Source organism: Cetorhinus maximus, chromosome 8 (genome assembly GCF_964194155.1).
Source record: "Cetorhinus maximus chromosome 8, sCetMax3.hap1.1, whole genome shotgun sequence".
NCBI classification, from domain to species: domain Eukaryota; kingdom Metazoa; phylum Chordata; class Chondrichthyes; order Lamniformes; family Cetorhinidae; genus Cetorhinus; species Cetorhinus maximus.
Window position 1 is genome coordinate 81127137 of NC_135886.1, and position 19122 is coordinate 81146258.

The following is a 19122-nucleotide window of genomic DNA, read 5'->3' on the forward strand; positions in this document are numbered from 1 at the left end:
AAACTGCCAACCAAAATAACATCCTCCTCACCAGTTTACACCAAGAAAAACATACAGTATTTGAAAAATTAAACCTAGAGTGAACAGAGACATATATGGTAAAAAAAACACTTATTCACTCTTACTGATTATATAGGTTAAAGGTTTTTTTTGTTTTTATTTAGATCATTTTTTGCTTTAAGTTATATGCTGGGGCAGACAAGAGAAAATGCAACAGACCACAACTGACACTATCACTATCAGGTGCAGCTGGGGGAACAGAGAACCAATCCTGTGAGATTTGCAAACAAAATACCTATATCACATGTGTTAAACAATCTATTAATATTTTGGCTTAAAGTAAGTCAGAAACAAATACTTTAATCATTTGAAAAAAATTGCACATAACCTTTTCATCAACTCAAAGGTGTAGTTTTGGAAAGAGCTACCAATAAATTAACTGCAGAGTAACCCAAATAGTTCAAAAAAACATGATTCAATATTGAAATAGATTTTATTAAATTCTTTGCATTATTTTAACAGGGAACAGGCAGAGAATCCACTCCCTTACATTGACCCACCAAATGTTGGGAACTGTGCAAGAGCAGCCCAGGAAGACTGGCCACGGCTTCTCCCATCTCGGAGGATGAGAGAGGGGAGAGAAAAAAAGGCAAAGTCTCACTAGTTCATACCGACACAGCAAAAACAAATTCATTTATGGGAAGAGGAGAATGTGCAATGATGCAAAAGTCTAACAATGGACCATCTATAATTCAACTTCCTAAAAATAAGTGCCATGATCTTGGAAGGTTCAAGAAAAATAGAATAGGTAAAACGTATACATTTCTACATCGTATTACTGAAACACAAACTCAATTTTTAGGGGGAGTGTGTGGGAGTAGCCATGTCATTCATTCCAGCACTAACACTGGATTATTACAGGAAGTGAATATATTGACATCCTCTTTATAAGTAGAGATATTACTTCCTCTTGGACAGGATTTTCACAGGTACGTATGATCATAATGCCATTTTTTTGTAGGTTGCAAAAAAAAAAGTTAGATTGTCAAGTCAGAAAGAGAAAGATAGTATATTTTACATGCAGAATGTAAAGTCAAAAGCCTTGTTATTACAGACTCCCACAGAATGCTTCTCTAAAGGTTTCAGCTCTTGCATGGATTACCATAAAAATGGGACATCTACCGAGATCAGATAAAATGTTTCATGGCAAGAGTTTTGGAGCAGAGTCTGGAATAAAGAGGTCCTGCTGCTTTCAGGAGATGACACGAATTACGTGACTAGATGCTCAAGGTCACAAAAAATGTGACAACTGCAGCAAATTACTCAAAAAACAGACACGATATAAAGAATTATATCAAGAAATATCAATTCATCATACACCCATCTGATATCCAGTCTATAATAAAGTTGCCCTTCAGCGCACCAAAAGACTGTGTTTGGGACCATCTACTCTCTCCAGCTTCTCAAAGTGTTTCCTGGCATTACGAATATTGATAAGTGTAGCTGCTGAAGCTGAAAAGAGTTTAGAAGAAAAGAGTTATTAATTCAATACTTGAAAAACTGGAAGTTAAATCACACATGGAATCATTAAAATCAGGGGATACAGTATTAGTTGCAGCGATAATGTGATGGGTGGAAAGGTCACTTCCTCAACTGAAGGCATAAATTTTCTTAATTTTATCACCACTGTAATCTTATTTCTCTGATAGCCATCCTATTTGATCCTAAGCTGAGCTTCTAGCCCCATAACATCACAAAGACACCTATTTCCATCTCTGTATCATCCATCCCCTAGTCAAAGATTTCTTCCAACACCTCATGTCGATTTCCTGAACCCCAGCATTTATTTTCAAATCTTAGTATAGGCAAATAAACTGCAAGAAAACCAGGACATTTATATAAATGTACATCTGTTCAAGGCCTTTTATTTTTGCGTGAAGTTGCAGCTCATACGTCATTGTTGATTACATTAGTCATACAAACTGGTTACAAACAAATATGGTTTTGTGTCACTTATGGCAAATAAAGGAAGATCAAGACGATTTAATAACTTTACGAAGTAAGTGGAACAAACTGGAAAGAATTTTGGCTACTTACGTATAGAGGGATCGGACATGATTACCATCACATACGTGTTCGATGTGAAGACATCAATGAATGCTGCAAAATTGGAGTTCCTAACTTCCATACTTTGGAAAGATGCAGCCAATTTACTACAGAAAGAGAAGCATGCAAAACATATTAGTTAAATGCTCCAATACCAAGGACAATGAACACAATAACTCAGCAAGCATCACCCAATTTCACATGACCAGAAGGCGTCTATCAAACAAAGTCCTGCCAAAACATTGGCTTTGGACAGTGAGTCCCGGGACCCAATAACTAATCAAGGCCAGGTTCAAGATGCTATTGTGAATTCTTGTTAAGTCAGAATATGGTTTACAGTTTTAGCTGTAACGTTTTAAAAGTTCCTAAACAGAAAACAAAATCCACATTCAATCTTAATTGCAGCATTTTAATAGTTCCTAGACAGGAAAAAAAATCCATATTCAATCTTAATTTGATAGAAACACACACAGAAGGTATAAAGATAGCTGGTGCAGAAAATAGAAAGGTTACACTGATGTGGCAGGGCAGGTTTTTGAGAGGTTAAAAGTAAGCCACATTGTGAAGGGTTATCCTGCATCTGATCCGTGCCCTACCCGATTTAGGAATGCTCTATACTGACAAACAGGCTGTGCTTAAGGCCTAACACTAATATCTCTCATTTTGATGAACACAAACATTTCAGCACCTCAGGCAAAAAAAAAAGTGATTTACCTGCAGCTTAGCTTAAATTGTTTAATAATATTGCTGATTTTTTCAAATCTGTGTGCATCTCTCTGTTCTTTACACTGATAGTGAGAGATTACCTAAAAAGAAAAATAAAACGCTTCATTGTCAGAGTCGCTCACTGCTGCCCATGGACATACATAAGAATCGAGATCAAAACAATTAATTTAAAAGGTAACATTGCCAAATACACCATATCCAGTTAATGTACTGAAATAAATAACAAACAGCAGAATGAATAAAATGGGACTGTCAGCAATAACTAAAATATTGTTACTTATAAATATAAAAATGAATTCACACATTTCCCCATGTTTTCACCGTGCAGTAATATTTGTAAAAAAGTGACATCCACTGAGTATGATGCATTTAGCTCCATTTGCACCGGGGGGGGGGGGGGGGGGGGGGTGAGAAAACATGTGAAAAGCAAATGAAACTAAGGAATTGTTCAACAAGCAACAAGGAATTATAGCATATGGTACTGGGAAGGATATGGTTCACTAGCAAATAAACTATTCATTTCCCACATGTTGAGATTTGAAGCCGATTTAGAATCTTTGCAGCACAAGGTCTTTGTAAGCTTCAGGATTTGTACACGCGGGCAGTCAGCTCTGTTAGAAACAACAGAAATTAGGCAGACGCCCCGCAGATGAAAACTTTTACATTCCACTCAAGCTTTTTTATTCCTCAAGATTTAAGTGCAAGGATTAGGCATCTGTAAGTCTAACTGAATTCTGACATCAGCTATTTCTTCACCCAAAGCAAAAGAAAAGTTTCCTGGCCCAACAACATACTGTCAGGCTGGCATCTAAAAAGCTATTACTAAAATGTCAACAAATACACACAGGCACACTCAAAAAAATGCTCACCCCAGTGAGCAATGCTATCCAAATGTTATTAGGATGATAATTTATCTGCAAGCGCTATCCAATCTTAATATAACAATGTTAGTGTACTTGCATCCAAGAAAATTTGCAAATATTGTAAAAACATCAAACCCACTGTGTTAAAGGATCAAGACCAAGATCAGGGCCTATTTCGCGACTAGTTTGTCCTTTTCATGGAATTATAGAATGGTTACAGCACAGGAGGTCACCACCAATCATATTGTGCCAGTACTCTGCAAGAGCACTCACCTAGTCCCACTCCCCTGCCCTTTTCCTGGAACCCTGTAGATATTCTCTTCAGGTAAGTGTCCAATTCCTTTTTGAAAGCCACAACTGAATCTTCCTCTAACAGCTGTCATACAGTGCATTCCAGATCCGGATCCACTTGCTGCGTAAAAAAGTTTTCCTCATGTTGTCTTTGAAAATGATCAGCAAAAGAGCCAATCTGTGCTCTCAAATTCTCAACCTTACAATCCATGGGAAGTTTCTTGCTATTAATTCTGGTCAGATCTCATGATTTTGAACACCTCCATTAAATGTCCTCTTAACCTTTCCTCCAAAGAGAGCAGCCCCAGTTCCTACAATAAATCTTCCTAACTAAAGTCCCTCCATCCTTGAAACAATGCTCATAAATCCTTGCTGCACCCTCTACAATTCCTTCACACCTCTTCTGAAATGCAGTGTCCAGAATTGGGGACAATACCCAAGTTGAGACTGAACCAGTGTTTTATAAAGGTTCACCATAACTTTCTTGCTTTTGTACTCTATGCCTCTCTCTATAAAGACCAAGATTCTGTGCGCCTTATCAGTCAGTTTGTCAACTTGTCCCAACTACTTCAATGATTTGTGCATATATAACCCCACATCTCTCTGCTCATGTGGCCCCTTTATAATTGTACCCTTTATTTTATATTGCCTCTCCTTGCTCTTCCTACCCAAATCTATCACGTCACAGTTTCCTGCATCAAATTTCATCTGCCAAATGTCCACCCATTCCACCAGCCTATGTGCTCTGGAAGCCCATCACTATCCTTCTCAGTTCACTGTACTACCAAACTGTGTCATCTCCAAATTTTGAAATTGTGCCCTGCCCATCCAAGCCAAGGTTATCAATATAAATCAAGAAAAGCAGTGATTCTAGTACTGATCCATGGGTAACTGCACTATATATCATATATACTCGAGTCATAGCCAATATTTTTTAAATTTGACTCCCAAGATCTGACCAAAAAATCCTAACTCTCCCACTTACCACCCACTTGCTGCCTCTCCCGCAGGTCGACACTCTCCCTCCATAGGCCGACTCTCTCTCTTCCAACCTCCCACTTGCCGCTTTCTCTCCCGTGTGCGAAGGCTAAGGAGTGAGGCAGCGAGAGGGAGGAGTTGAGCGAAAGGAGCTGCGAGCGGGAGTGTGTCTTGGGCAGCAGAACAGGCCACTCCAAATGGCACAGATTGGGTCATGCACCCTCCATTGGCCCTGACATGAAAAAGCAGCAAAGCGAAAGTCCCAAAGTACATAGTCATACCCAAGGGCATGCATGGACTTCAAATCCCTTGAAAACATTACTTGTGTATAAGTCGAGCCCCTACTTTTTGCCTAAAAGTTTGGGCTCAAAAAGTTGACTTTTACATGAGTATATACCATACTTTCCTCCAGTTCAAAAAAAACCTGTTCACCACTACTGTGCTCCCTGTCACTCAGCCAACATCATAACCATGCTTCCACAGTCCCTTTTGTTCCATGGGCTCTAGCTTTACTGACAAGACTGTTATATGGCACTTCATGAAATGCCTTTTGGAAGTCCTTATATACCAAAACAACCACATTAACCTCATCCACCCTCCGTTACCTATCAAAAATACTCAAATCAAGTTGGTTAAACATGATTTGACTGTAACAAATCCGTGCTGGCTTTCCATTATCACTTGTCCAAGTGGCTGTTAATTTCGTCCCAGGTTATTGTTTGAAAGCTTTCCCAACATTGAGGTTAAACTGACTGACCTGTAGTTGCTGGGTTTATGCTTACACCCATTTTTGAACAAGGGTGCAACTTTTGTAATTCTGTAGACCTCTGACACTATCCCTGCATCAAAGGAGGATTGGAAGATCAGTGCTTCTGCAATTTCCACCCTTACTTCTCAGTTATCTTCAGATGCAGTTGGTGACTTATGGCCGGCCAGCTTTCCTAATACCTTTCCATCAATTTTTAGCTCACCCAGCTTCTTAGCTACCTCCTCTTTCAATAAGGCTTTGTATCTGCCTTTACCAAAAGAGAAATGCTACCAAAGTACTTATTTAGTACCTCAGCCATACTTTCTGCCTCCATGTGCAAATCCCCTTTTTGGTCCCTAATTGGCCCCACTCCTCCTTTTACAACCGTTTTACTATTTATATGGCTATAGAAGACTTATGGATTTCCTTTCATGTTCTCTGTCAGTCTCTTCTCTTACTCCTTGCTCCTGATTTTCTTCACTCCTCTAAACTTTATATTCAGTCTGGTTCTCACTTGCATTATCAACCTGACATCTATCATACACACTTTTCCTGCTTCATCTTTCTCTTTCGCCATCCAGAGGAGCTCTGGCTTTGTTAGCCTTCTGTGGGAATGTACATCAACTGCGCCCAAACAATCTTCTCTTTAACACTTTATCCCTCCTGCTCAGTTTGACTCAGCCCAAAAAGAGATCAGTGCTGCTCCGCTCTTCCCCTATTATACTGCTTTGTTCCAAGGCCTCTCCTTTTACACTGCTGCACTCCTCTCCCAGGACTCTCCTTTTAAATCTTTTATTGTGGATCCAGCTCTCTCCAATCATGTGAAATGTGTCACCAGGTTAAAATCCTTCAACTAAAGTTAAGAGATTTCTATCAAATCATGACTAAAAGATGACTTCATGAGGAATGCTCAACTTAAAGTTATTACACCCAAAAGTCTGAATTAGCTAAATTGAAAACAGGTGTAAAGATAAATTCACTAAACTGGATATGGTGGAATAGTAGTTATGTTACTAGGCTAACAACTGAGACTGAGCCAGAGAACATGAGCTCAAAGCCTAACATGGTTGTTTGACTCCATAGTCAAATAGCCCACTAACAATCATTCTCCAGGCTCATACATGAAGAATGATCACTTAAGCTATGAGGACACAACCAACACATTAGGAGTGACATATCATAAATCAACACCATTAGATGAGAAGGAAGAAAATCCACAGCACTTACTAGGAACGTGGCCCTTTCAAACAGTAGCACCTCATCAGCTTCAATAATCTGAGCAAAGTTCCTCAGGTTGGTTTCCAGTTGTTGTACATTGGGGATCAGCTGGTACACAATGCTTGACCAAGCCTAAATGAAGCAGATCTCATGAGCAGTGGAAAACTCTAAAGGCTTGATGAAAATACTTCCATCATTTGGAATAAATAGTTATTTAGGAATAGATTTTTATTGCATTTAAGATATTAATGCAACTATCTACCTGCTAGCAAATATACTGATCTTCATAAACATGACAACACATGTGATTTGATGGTGTTGTAGAGTTGTGTGTGTCAACAATTTTTCCCCTTTTGTCCTCGAGAAGATGCTGAACGCAGGCCCGTAGCCAATTACACATCCAAAGTCTGTTCAAATCAAGTCCTTTACAGGACATCCACACACACTTTCCAGTAGGAGTCTTTGGGTTGATGAGGAGCAAGAACCTTTGATAATTATTTCTCTTTCCAGAGAGGCTAACTGTAGCAATATTACCACCACCGCATCTAAAATCAGACATTTGCCCACTAAAAGGGAAGTGTTTTAAATAAAATTCAAGGTTTCATCTGATGTGAAAGAAGGTAGCACATGAACATTTTGACAGTTGCAGTCCAAATGCAGCTCATCCACAGAGCCTTAAGAATGTAACTCAACTCTGCTCTCCATCACCATTCCACAACTGCTTTACTGGCCAGACAAATTCTATACAGTAACCATGGACTTCTTCCAAGCATGTAGAGCTACTTCCAGTTAATTTCACAGCAGTCCAGTTACACGTCACAAAAGTGCACGAATATAGCAGTTAGGGTAGTGGTAGAGAAAGCAATGTTTCACTTCATTACAGGCAGAGGTGTGCTCACTTATGAGGCATAACTGAATGATTTCAGCAAGGTCATGTTTTACAACTCTTTCAAATGTGCAAATTGGCAAGTTTTTCTTTTATACTCTATGCTGTCTCCTCTGATTAGTACATTAAGTCTATAGCACAGAAACAGGCCAGTCAACCCACTTAGTCTACATCACTTTTATGTTCCACACAGTTTTCCTCCCACCCCGCTTCATTTAATCCATCAGCATATCTTTATGTTCTCCCTCCCATGCTTGTTTAACTTCCCCTTTAACGCACTCATTTTATTTGCCTCAATTACTTCTTGTGGTAATACATCCCACATTCTTACCACACTTTGGTTATAGATGGCTTTCCTGAACGCCCTAATGGATTTATTACCATTTTATATTTATGACCCCAAGTTTCTGAACCCTCTACAACTGGAAACATCTTCTCTATGTCTAGCCAATAGATTTTAAAGGCCTCTCTATCAGGTCACTTCTTAGCCTTCTCTTGTCATTAGAGTTTGTTGAAATATTTTATTACATAAAAATCAGTTTGTATTTGTCCAAATTCAAGAAATACAAATGGGGTAACACCACAGACTGATGGAAGATGGGATTCTTTAAAAATGAACAGAAAAAACAAAACAGAATTTACAACCCAAACCACGTGGACAACTTTTATTAGTTTAACTCAATCTTACTTTGTACAAGGTCTCATCCCAGATGGAGGTTCGAAAGCAGGTACATTCTAGAGGACGGGACAAGCGCCTCAAGTCATCTTCACGCTCCTTAAAAATCTATAACCAAGAAATTAAAATAAGTTCGGACAGACTTTGAAGAATTCAATCATAGCATTAGCTCATCAACTGAAGCTGTCAATTTTAATCATTTCTCTGTCCTAGCTGAGGAATTAGTGTAAAATGTACACTGAGCAACTATAATGCCAGGCTATGTTATAAAACTATAGGATTACCAACTTTGAATCTTTATACAAATCTACTAATCTCAGAAAATAAAAACTAAAGTTTTAAAACCTGAGGGACATCAGTACAAGAATCAAACACTTTCCCCATTTCCAACATTTGAGCTCCAGCTTTAAAGTACTTCTCAGGTCAGGATAGCATGAGATTGATTCAGAGAGGTTCTCACTATCCTAACAATGAGCTTAATACCCAATTATAAGTGTTCCTCTGTATTTTTCATTTCAAAACACCAGCTATCTTTCTAAGTAAATGAGACCACCAGCTTACATCCTATTTGGGTTGAATTACATTTGAACATTCTGTTCTGAGGGTCTACACCCACCAAGAATTAAGTTGCTGCACATAGGACATTGTAATGTCAGAAAAAAGCTTTCATCTCATTAATACATGGTAAATTGAAACCTAAGCCCCAAAGTTCTTGCACTACCCATTGTTGTGAATCTTTTCATTTGTAGAAGGTACAAAATTTAACCTGCTTTAGTAGAACATTACCAGATGGACAACTAGCCTCATCTTACCAGGTCACGCTGATCCTCCTGCACAAGATCCATCTTGTGAACAAGGCAAAAGATTTTGGCATCAGGAGAGTTTTGAAGAATTGCCTCCAGACATGACTGGTAGTAGTGCATATCTTTCTCCAATTCACGACTTTCAACATCAAAAACATATATAAGAACTTCCACATTGCGGAATATGTTGTCTCGTTGACTGGTAAAGTAGTTTTCCATGAAAGTGTCCTGGCTGAGATTCAAAAACAAAGACATGTCCATTGATCATTTCATTAGTCTAAAGGAAAGCAAGCTATAACAGATCAAGGATAAAGCAAACAATGATTTTCTCATCCACCCCTCCCACCTGCGATTGTTTAGTAATAGGAAATTGGTCAATATGGAATTAGGTTTCTTGCAGGTGGTGGTATGCCCATGCATCTGCTGCCCTTGTCCTTCTAGACAGCAGAGGTAATGAGTTTGAACGGTTCTGATGAAAGAGACTGGTGAGTTGCTGCAGTGCATCTTGTATAGATTAGACACTCCTAGCACTGTGTGCCGGTGAAAGGATGGAATGTTTAAGATCATGGGTGATATGCCAATCAAGCAGGTTGCTTTGTTCTGAGTGGCATCGAGCTTTATTGGAGCTGCACTCATCCAGGCAAGTGGAGAGCATTCCACCACGCTCCTGACATGTGCCTTGTAGGTGGTGAACGAGCTCTGCAGAATCAGGTGAGTTATTCACTGCAGAATTTCCTGCCTCTGACCTACTCTTGTAGCCACAAATTGTCCAATTCAGTTTCTGATCAATGGTAATTGCCAGGATGTTGATATTGGGGGCTTCAGTGATGGTAATGCCATTGAATGTCAAAGGAAAATGGTTACCATCTCCAACGAAAGAATTTAATTGTCTGGCACGAATATTAATTGCTACTTATCAGCTCAAGTCTGAATGTTGTCCAGGTCTTGCTGCATGTGGACATGGACTGCTTCAGCACGAGGATCATGAATGGTACGGAACACTGCAATCATCAACGAACATCCCCACTTCTGACCTTCCAATGGGAGGAAAATCACTGAAGTAGTAGCTTAAGATGGTTGGGCCTCAGACACAGCCCCGAGGATCTCCTGCAGTAATGTCTTGGATCTGAGATGATTGGCCTCCAACAACCACAACCATCTTCCTTTCTGCTAGGTATGACCCCAACCAGTTTAGAGTTTTAGTAAATTAAAGGCATAAACCACCACTGCAGAACCTGAATGATTTATAAATTTTAATTTTGTGATGCTAAAGTTAATATTAATTACATATTTTAAAAAACATATTGGCTGTTGATTGGATTATTATAGTTGAGCACTTAATAAACTGAGAAATTAGCATGTTAACTTTTCCTTCATTGATGACCTAATGGCATAAATGTCAAGCAACTACCAATGTCCGTCACAAATGCCATCACAAAAATACTGAACAGAACAATGGCATTCTCGGGCTCCAATATAAATCAACTATCCTAATCCCACTGATTAAATAACAGCCTCTGTCTCATTTCCAGGTACCCATTACATACATACCAAATTATGGAGAAAATGGTTCTAGTGTTTAGAATGTTGCAATGTATGCACTGCCATTTGTTTTTGCAAGGAGGTAGGTATTCTGTCCATAAGTGATAATTTATCAAATTCATTGTGCAGCAGCTCAACATTCTCCAGTATGTGAACACTCCCATATTTGTTCATTTTAATCTAAAATGTCCAAATAAATTCCAGATCTTCTGTCAAAATTGTAGTGAAATGTAATTAGGTATCGGTAAGGGAAAGAAAAGAGAGATGGAGCAGAGATGCTCTCTTAATTTCCTATCATTGATTGTATAATAAAACACCTACCCACCACAGTCCCATAGATTCAGGACCAGGTTTCCCAGGAAGCGGACATGTGAATGTTCCACATCAACTATAAAAGAGAAATTATATTTCAGATTCCACAACATGATAATCATGCTATATTATCTACAAAGTACTCTTATCATGGAGCCCTTCTGGCTTAATATTAGCTACTGCAAAAGCCATTCTATACTGACAAGTCCTAGATATGTCACATGTGGCTGATCTTAAATTTTAAAATGTTGCAACAGGTGTAGAATGCAGATCAGAGTGAATAGTAAATAACAATCTCAAAGAAAATGCCTGTATAAAATTTAATCATTTTCTTCAATTGAATTACTTTTCATAGCCACTGTGTGCTTAAAAACACTGCAAAAAATAAATGCAGTTTTCATCTTAAAGGTGCCCTCTCAATCCAAACTCCTATTGTGCACAGTACTTACTTGTAGCTGCAAGGCGCCGTGTGTCCCTGGCTATGTAGTTTGCAAAGATAATGGATCTCATGCTGGTCTTACCAGACCCACTCTTTCCCATCAACAGCACCTAGTGAGAGAACAGCAACATCATGGCACATGACACTCAACAGCATAAGCATGAGAATGTGGCCCTCCGCCTTTCAACATAGACAGGAAAGATTTGTTTTTTCACATCCTTGGAAGAACAGGTGGATATTCAGGCAAGGTTGAATCATTTCAGGGTCCATTAACATGGTTAAGAGGAAATTTCCCATTTGAGTGCAACATCAACAAGTATGCATCTTCATGTACATGCTGGCCTTTGGCAATATCATCCACAGACATGGCAGTAGCTTCCATAAGCACTGTCTCTACCAACTGACACCACAATACCACCTTCATAACCCACAACCAACCCACTGCCACTGGCACCCCGTAGTCCAACTCCATAACCCTTTCTGGACACTGTCTCAGACTGCTTGCAACCTTGGTATCCTATTTAACCCTGAACTGAGCTTCCTACCCCATATCCTCTACATCATAAAGTCTGCCTACTTCTACCTCCATAATTTTTCCCAACCTCAGCCCATAAACTGCTGAAACAACCATCCATGCATTCGTGACCTCTGGACTTGACTATCCCAATGCTCTCCTGGTCAGCTTACAACTAACATAAGAACATAAGAAATGGGAGGAGGATTAGGCCATTTGGCCCCTCGAGCCTGCCATTCAATAAGATCATGGCTGATCTGTTTGTGGCTTTAATGGCCTTAACTCCACTTTCCCGTCTGTTCCTCCATAACCTTCTACTTCCTTGTTAATCAAAAAAATGTCTAACTCAGGCTTGAATATATTCAATGGCCGCCACTGCTTGCTGGACCCTCGGAAGATATTCCTTCTTCATCTCCATCTTAATGGGAAAGACCTTATTTTGAAATTGAGCCTCCTAGTTCTAGATTCCCCCAAAAGGGGAAACATCCTACATACAAATATGAGTTAGGAGCAGCATTAGGCCACTCGGACCTTTGAGCCTGCTCCACCATTCAATAAGATCATGACTGATCTGACTGTGACTCCTCACCAAACTCTGATAACCTTTCACTCCTTTGTTCATCAAGAATCTATCTACCTCTGTCCTGAAAACATCCAAAGACTCTGCTTCCTCTGCTTACTGAAGAAGGGAGTTCCAAGGGCTCACGACCCTCAGAAAAAAAATTCTTCCCAACTCTGTCTTAAATAGGCGACCCCTTATTTTTAAAAAGTGACCCCTGGTTCTAGATTCTCCCACAAGAGGTCACTTCAGAGAAAACAGGGTGGAAGCTGTTCTGCATGCCAGGGAGTTCCTTTTGTTTGGGTCATAGTCAGTCATGGCTTCAGTCATTTTAAAGCCTTTGTCCAGTTTTTAAAAATATATATAATCAAGGCTAATTTATACATGTGTTTATAAAAATATAGAGTGAGGTCTTAGTTCCAGGACAAGTAAATAGTTATTTATGGGCATTTATTGCCCATCCCCAATAGCAGGCTCAAGGGGCCAAATGGCCTAATCCTCCTCCCATTTCTTATGTTCTTATGTTTGTTGTAAGTTGACCAGGAGAGCATTGGGATAGTCAAGTCCAGAGGTCACGAATGCATGGATGGTTGTTCAGAGGGCATTTAAGAGTCAACCACATTGCTGTGGGCCAGGAGTCATGTGGGCCAGACCAGATAAGGATGACAGATTTCCTTCCCTAAAAGACATTAGTGAACCAGATGGGTTTTTACAACAATCGACAATGGTTTCATGGTCATTATTAGTCTTAATTCCAGATTTTTAATGAATTCAAATTTCACCATCTGCTGTGGCTGGATTAAAACCCGGGTCCCAAGAACCCTGGGTCTCTGGATTATTAGTCCAGTGACAATACCACTACACCATTGCCTCCCCCTATAAATATAAATAGTAAAAGTCAGCATCTAACCTGTCAAATCCCCTCAGAATCTTATATGTTTCAATGAGATCACCTCTCATTCTTCTAAACTCCAAACAGTATAGGCCCAACTTTTCCTCATAAGACAAACCCCTCATCCCAGGAATTAGCCTAGTTAAACTTCTCTGAACTGCTTTTATATGCTCTTCCAAGACACAGGTCAGGAGTGTGATGGAATACTCTCCACTTGCCTGGATGAGTGCAACACCCACACACACCATCCAGGACAAGGCAGCCCACTTGATTGCACCCATCCGCCACCTTAAACAGTTGCTCCTTCAAAAGCACCTTCTAAACTCTCAGCCTCTACCATCTAGAAGAACAATGTCAGTAGACACATGGGAACACCACCACCTATAAACTCTCCTCCAAGTCACACACCATCCTGACTTGAAAATGTATCACTGCTCCTTCACTGTCATTAGGTCAAAATCCTGGAACTGTCTTTCACATAGTACTGTGGTGTACCTACCCCAGATTGTCTCCAGCTGTTCAGGATGACACCAAAATTCTCAAGGGCAATTGGGGGCGAGAAATAAATGCTGGCCAATGATGCCCACATCCCATGAGCAAAAACAAATTGTGGAGGGTCTAAGAAGTCAATTACTCATGAATTATAGCAGTTAGGTAAGGGGACTAGTCTCATATTGCTTCTTAATTGAATTTCTTCTCTAAACCTCTCCTTCTTCCTTTAAGACCATCCTTAAAAGCCACTGCTTTGACGACGCTTTTGGGCAACAGCCGTCACATCGCCTTATGAGACTCAGTGTCAAATCTTATATTAATACTCCTGTGAAAATCCTTGGGATGAAGATGTTGCTGCTGCTATTACAATACCTGCAACAGGCTAATTCACATCACTTTCCCAATGGACACCAGCAAGCATAGAATCAGGAAGGTGGAAGACACCTGATGGTAGCTCACCATTACACAAGAAGCTTTGAATCTGATGGGCCTGCGCAGTATTGCTACAATAATTTCTAATGACTAGGAGATTAAGTGGAGCAACATGCAGCTATTAATAGGACAGATGATCTTTAAAGTTAATTATAGGGAAGGGGGCATTACATCAACAACAATGGATATAAAGAAGTGCTTTGGGCACAACCACAAAATATCTATACTTCTTTCACAAGACAAAATCCACACTGGTCAGGTAAATAAACATTAAAGCACCCAGCATATTTCAACTGCAGTTAGGGTTGGCCTTTTACCCTTTTCATATGAAAAGAAAAAGCATATGGAAGGGGAGGTGAGGACATAAAAGGGAAATTCAACTTCTTGTTTTCAGTTGGGTCAGTTGCTTTTAAAATCATTTGCAGAAAGTATTTCTTTCCTGCTTAATTCCTCCTTCTGCTTTCTAAGCGTACAAAGCTGGTTTCCTCATTTTATGCTCACACCTCATTGTTTCCTTAACATTTGACAGGGAAAGGGGAACTTGGTGAAATCACAGTCACTAGGGAAGCAGCACTGAGCAAACTGATGGAGCTGCGGGCTGACAAGTCTCCGGGTCCAGACGAACCTGACCCTAGGGTAGTAAAAGAGGTGGCTATTGAGGTAGTAGATGCGTTGGTGTTAATTTTCCAAAATTCCCTAGGCTCTGGATAGGTTCCATCAGGCTGAAAAGCAGCAAAAATAACCCCCTCCGTTCAAGGGAGGGAGGCAGAAAACAGGAAACTATAGGCCATGGGTAAGGTATTAGAGTCGATCATTAGAGAGGTTATAGCTGGGCACTCAAAAAAGCTCAAGGTAATCAGGAAGGGTCAGCATGGTTTTATGAAAGGGAAATCATATTTAACCAATTTATTAGAGTTCTTTGAAGGAGTAACATGTGCAGCAAATAGAGGGGAGCCTATAGCTGTACTGTACTTGGATTTCCAGAAAGCATTTGATAAGGTGCCACATCAAAGGCTATTGCAGAAAATAAAACCTCATGGTGTAGGAGTAACATATTAGCCTGGATAGAAAATAGGCTGGTTCTCAGAAAACAGTATGCATAAATGGGTCTTTTTCTGATTGTCAGGATGTGATGAGGGGAGTACCGTAGGGGTCTGTGCTGGGGCCTCAACTTTTTACAATTTACATCAACGACTTAGATAAGGGGAACAAAGGCACAGTAGCTAAATTTGCAGATGATGCAAAGGTAGGTAGGAAAGTATGTTGTGAAGGAGGCATAAGGAGTTTGAAAAGAATACAGATAAGTTGAGTAAGCGGGCAAAAATCTGGCAGATGGAGTATAATGTGGAAAAATGGCAGGGAGAATAAAAAAGCAGAGTATTATTTAAATGGAGAACGACTGCAGGACTCCAAGGTGCAGAGGGACCTAGGCGTTCTCATGCTTGAGTCACAAGAAGTTAGTATGCAGATACAGCATGTTAACAAGGCGGCTAATAGAATGCTATCCTTTACTGAGAGAAATTGAACATAAATTTCAGGATATTATGCTTCAGTTATACAGGGCATTGGTGAGACCGTATCTCAAATACTGTGTGCAGTTTTGGTCTCCTTATTTAATGAAGGACGTAAATGCGTTGGAGGCAGTTCAAAGGAGGTTTACTAGATTGATACCTGGAATGAACAGGTTGTCTTATGAGGATAGGTTGGACAGGCTGGGTTTGTTTCCACTGGAGCTTAGAAGAGTGAGGGTAGCTTGGTTGAAAAATAAAAGATCCTGAATGGTCTTGACAAGGTGGACGTGGGAAGGATGTTTCCGTTTGTGGGCGAGTCCAGAACTAGGGTACACGGTTTTAAAATTAGGGGTCACCCTCATAGGGCAGAGATGAGAATTTTTTTTCTCTCAGATGGATGTGCAACTTTGGAACTCTGCCTCAAAAAGCAGAGGAGGCAGGGTCGCAGAATATTTTTAAGGCAGAAGTAGGTTGATTCCCTGGCCTAACAAGAATCTAAGGTTAATGGGGGTAGTGGGAAGGTAGAACTCAAAACACAAACAGAATAGCCATGATCATTTTGAATGGCAGAGCAGGCTCGAGGGGCCAAATAGCCTACTTCCGCTCCTATTTTATATGTTCGTACAACCAGTAAGCAGTTTTTCCTATTTTATTGCAACTCCCAGCTGTGCTTACTGGAAGAATAAATTTGATAGATGCATTTAAGGGGAAGCTAGTCAAGCATATGGAGGGAGGAGATAGAGGGTTATGATAGCTTTGGAGGAGGAAAGATGGGAGAAGGCTCGAATGAAGCATAGATGCTGGCATTTATTGGCTGGGCCAAATGGTCTGTTTCTGTGCCCTATGTAGTAAGATAGAGGGCCACATCTTGCACTGCCTTTGATGGGAGCATCAGAACTTAAGAAAAGTCAAGTACAGGGCATTCCCGGATATATGCAGGTCAGCTACATAACTTGATGTTCAAGTCCCACTCCAGGACTTCAGCACAAAACCAGACCAGGAAAACATCTCATCCAGTACAGTCAGAGGTGCCATCTTTCAGATGAGATGTTAAACCAAGGCCTCATCTTCCCTCTCGGATGGAGGTAAAAGTTTATTTCAAAGAAGAACAAGGTTGTTACCCATGGTTTCCTCGTCAATGTTTATTCTGCAACCAACATCACACAAAAAAATCTGGTCATTATCACACTGCTGTTTCTGGGAGCTTACTGTGTGCAAGCTGACTGCTGCATTTCCTACATTACAAAGTGCCTACACTTCATTGACTGTAAAACGCTTTGAGCTGTTCCGTGGTTACGAAAAGCACTATATAATACCAAGTTTTCTCTTTTCATTACTTCCCATTGTTGTTTTTCTGCATTTTTCCTTCATCTGATTTTTAAAAAAATATTTCTTTCTGTTCTCTCCTAAGTGCCAGTTGTTTTCTTTTCACCAAAACCAAGGGTCAAGTCACAGAAGAGATGTCTTATCATTGTGTCATCCCACCCCTCAATAATTGCAAACCTATGCTCAACAGGAAATGACTGAAGCACACTGCTGCTGCAAAAAGGTCTTCCATTTAGCTTCACCACTATCAGCACGTTTTGTTTAGGACACCCAAAAAATATTATTCTCAAAATTAACAGGGCAGGGGGAAAGAGAAAGGGGGGGCGACAGAGTGGGGGGGGGGGGGGGGGGGCGGAAATAGTTTCAGAGGGCAGCAAGGTAAGTAAACAATCTTCACAGAACTATCAGCATTGGGGAGCACACAGTCATGGGGCTGCAGGTCACTCAGCAAGGTAAAAATATGTAAACATTTGAAATTAGGGTAAAGATCAAAAACAAAAGAACCCACGAAGCTTGGCGAGGATAGCAGTGGCAAAGGTACCCATTACCAACCTGAGTGCAGGAAGGTAAAAATATGTAAACATTTGAAATTAGGATAAAAATCAAAAACAAAAGAACCCACGAAGCTTGGCGAGGATAGCAGTGGCAAAGGTACCCATTACCAACCTGAGTGCAGGTGAGGTCATGATCAGTTTGTAGGTTCTGAATGGTAGCAAAAACGAAAATGCAAAAGGGAGGGCATTGGAGAAGTACAACCACAACCTGATAAAAAAGTATAGGGGACGATTTTGGTGGCAGGTTGTGTTGCGGCAGTGAAAGAAATGGCCCTGATGAAAAATCACAGCTGGGAGGAGGGAGTTACCCTGTTTGGGATGGCCCTAGAGAAGGGAATGTTACCTCCCAGGTAAGTGGCACAAGAGAAGGACTTTATTTCATACTCACCCTGCGGGGAAGGGGTTATAGGGCTGTAAATCCATTCTGTTGCCCTGGTAACCCCGCAGTCCTAACATTTCTTAACCTCCCTCTATATCCCAGAGCAAGGTTGTGTTTTTACCTTTTTCTTCATAGCTGTACTCGGCATCCCCCGCCTGCAGAATGTCCAGATTTATTCCAGGTTTTTCCCTGTGCTGCCTCCACCTTCCAATCGCTGCTGTCAGGCTTCGGTATCACTACAGGCCGCAGTCACGCGCTTCACTTACATCATTTCCATAGCGACCACTTTACGGCGCGTCCTCCCTATTTACCACCATGTCGTTAATCGATTTTTTTTTCACCAAGGTTGAGTCGATGAAATAAAAGCAGAAAATGCTCGGAAAAATCAGTAGTTCTGGCACCATCTTTGGAGAGAAAAACTGAGTTAACGTTTCGAGTCCGTATGACTTTTTCTTGAGTTGATGAGAACTTAGTGGCCAGTGTATCAGCTTCCACATTAAAAACACCAGCAAACAATTTATTTGCAAAACTAATTTAACTGGAATACTGTTCTTAATCTGAGGGTGAACAATGTGATCAACAAAGAGTAACAAATGTTTAGAAGAAAAGCTTCTTTCAAAATAACAATTAAATGGATGTACAAACACTTCAATTATACATTGTTGGTTGTAATTGTGAGTTACCAATAATTGCTGTTTGCCTATTGGGTCAGAAAGGAATAGATGCTTAATTAATTGGATTATGCATTTTTATTTAGAATTTTTTATTCTTTCCCACATTTACAAATTTACGGCCTAACGCCGTAGCTTGTTATCTCTCACTCTTGTCTACCACTGACACCTCTCATGGCCCTGAAACTCTAGATATTTTGTAAA

At 40.2% G+C, this 19122-nt stretch overlaps 1 protein-coding gene across 1 annotated transcript; it reads right to left on the minus strand.

Moving 5' to 3' along the window:
• Positions 1-474: 474 nt before the first annotated feature.
• On the minus strand, positions 475-18527 carry rraga (Ras-related GTP binding A). Its single transcript, XM_078547150.1, has 9 exons — positions 18369-18527; positions 11599-11698; positions 11159-11225; positions 9305-9527; positions 8505-8600; positions 6940-7062; positions 2821-2912; positions 2098-2213; positions 475-1512 (listed from the first exon to the last, which is right to left on the minus strand). The coding sequence occupies exons 1-9, from the start codon at positions 18393-18395 to the stop codon at positions 1415-1417; spliced, it is 942 nt and encodes a 313-aa protein (XP_078403276.1). The 5' UTR covers positions 18396-18527; the 3' UTR covers positions 475-1414.
• Between the last annotated feature and the right edge of the window lie 595 nt (positions 18528-19122).

Bases quoted from the DNA above. Each gene is read 5' to 3' on its own strand.
- rraga (XM_078547150.1), bottom strand. From the start codon at position 18,395: ATGCCGAGTACAGCTATGAAGAAAAAG. The intron at 7,063-8,504 runs GTAAGATTGAGT...TGCTTCATTTAG, and splicing joins GGGATGAGACCTTGTACAAA to GCTTGGTCAAGCATTGTGTA. The intron at 2,913-6,939 runs GTAAGTGCTGTG...TTTTCTTTTTAG, and splicing joins TTGAAAGGGCCACGTTCCTA to GTAATCTCTCACTATCAGTG.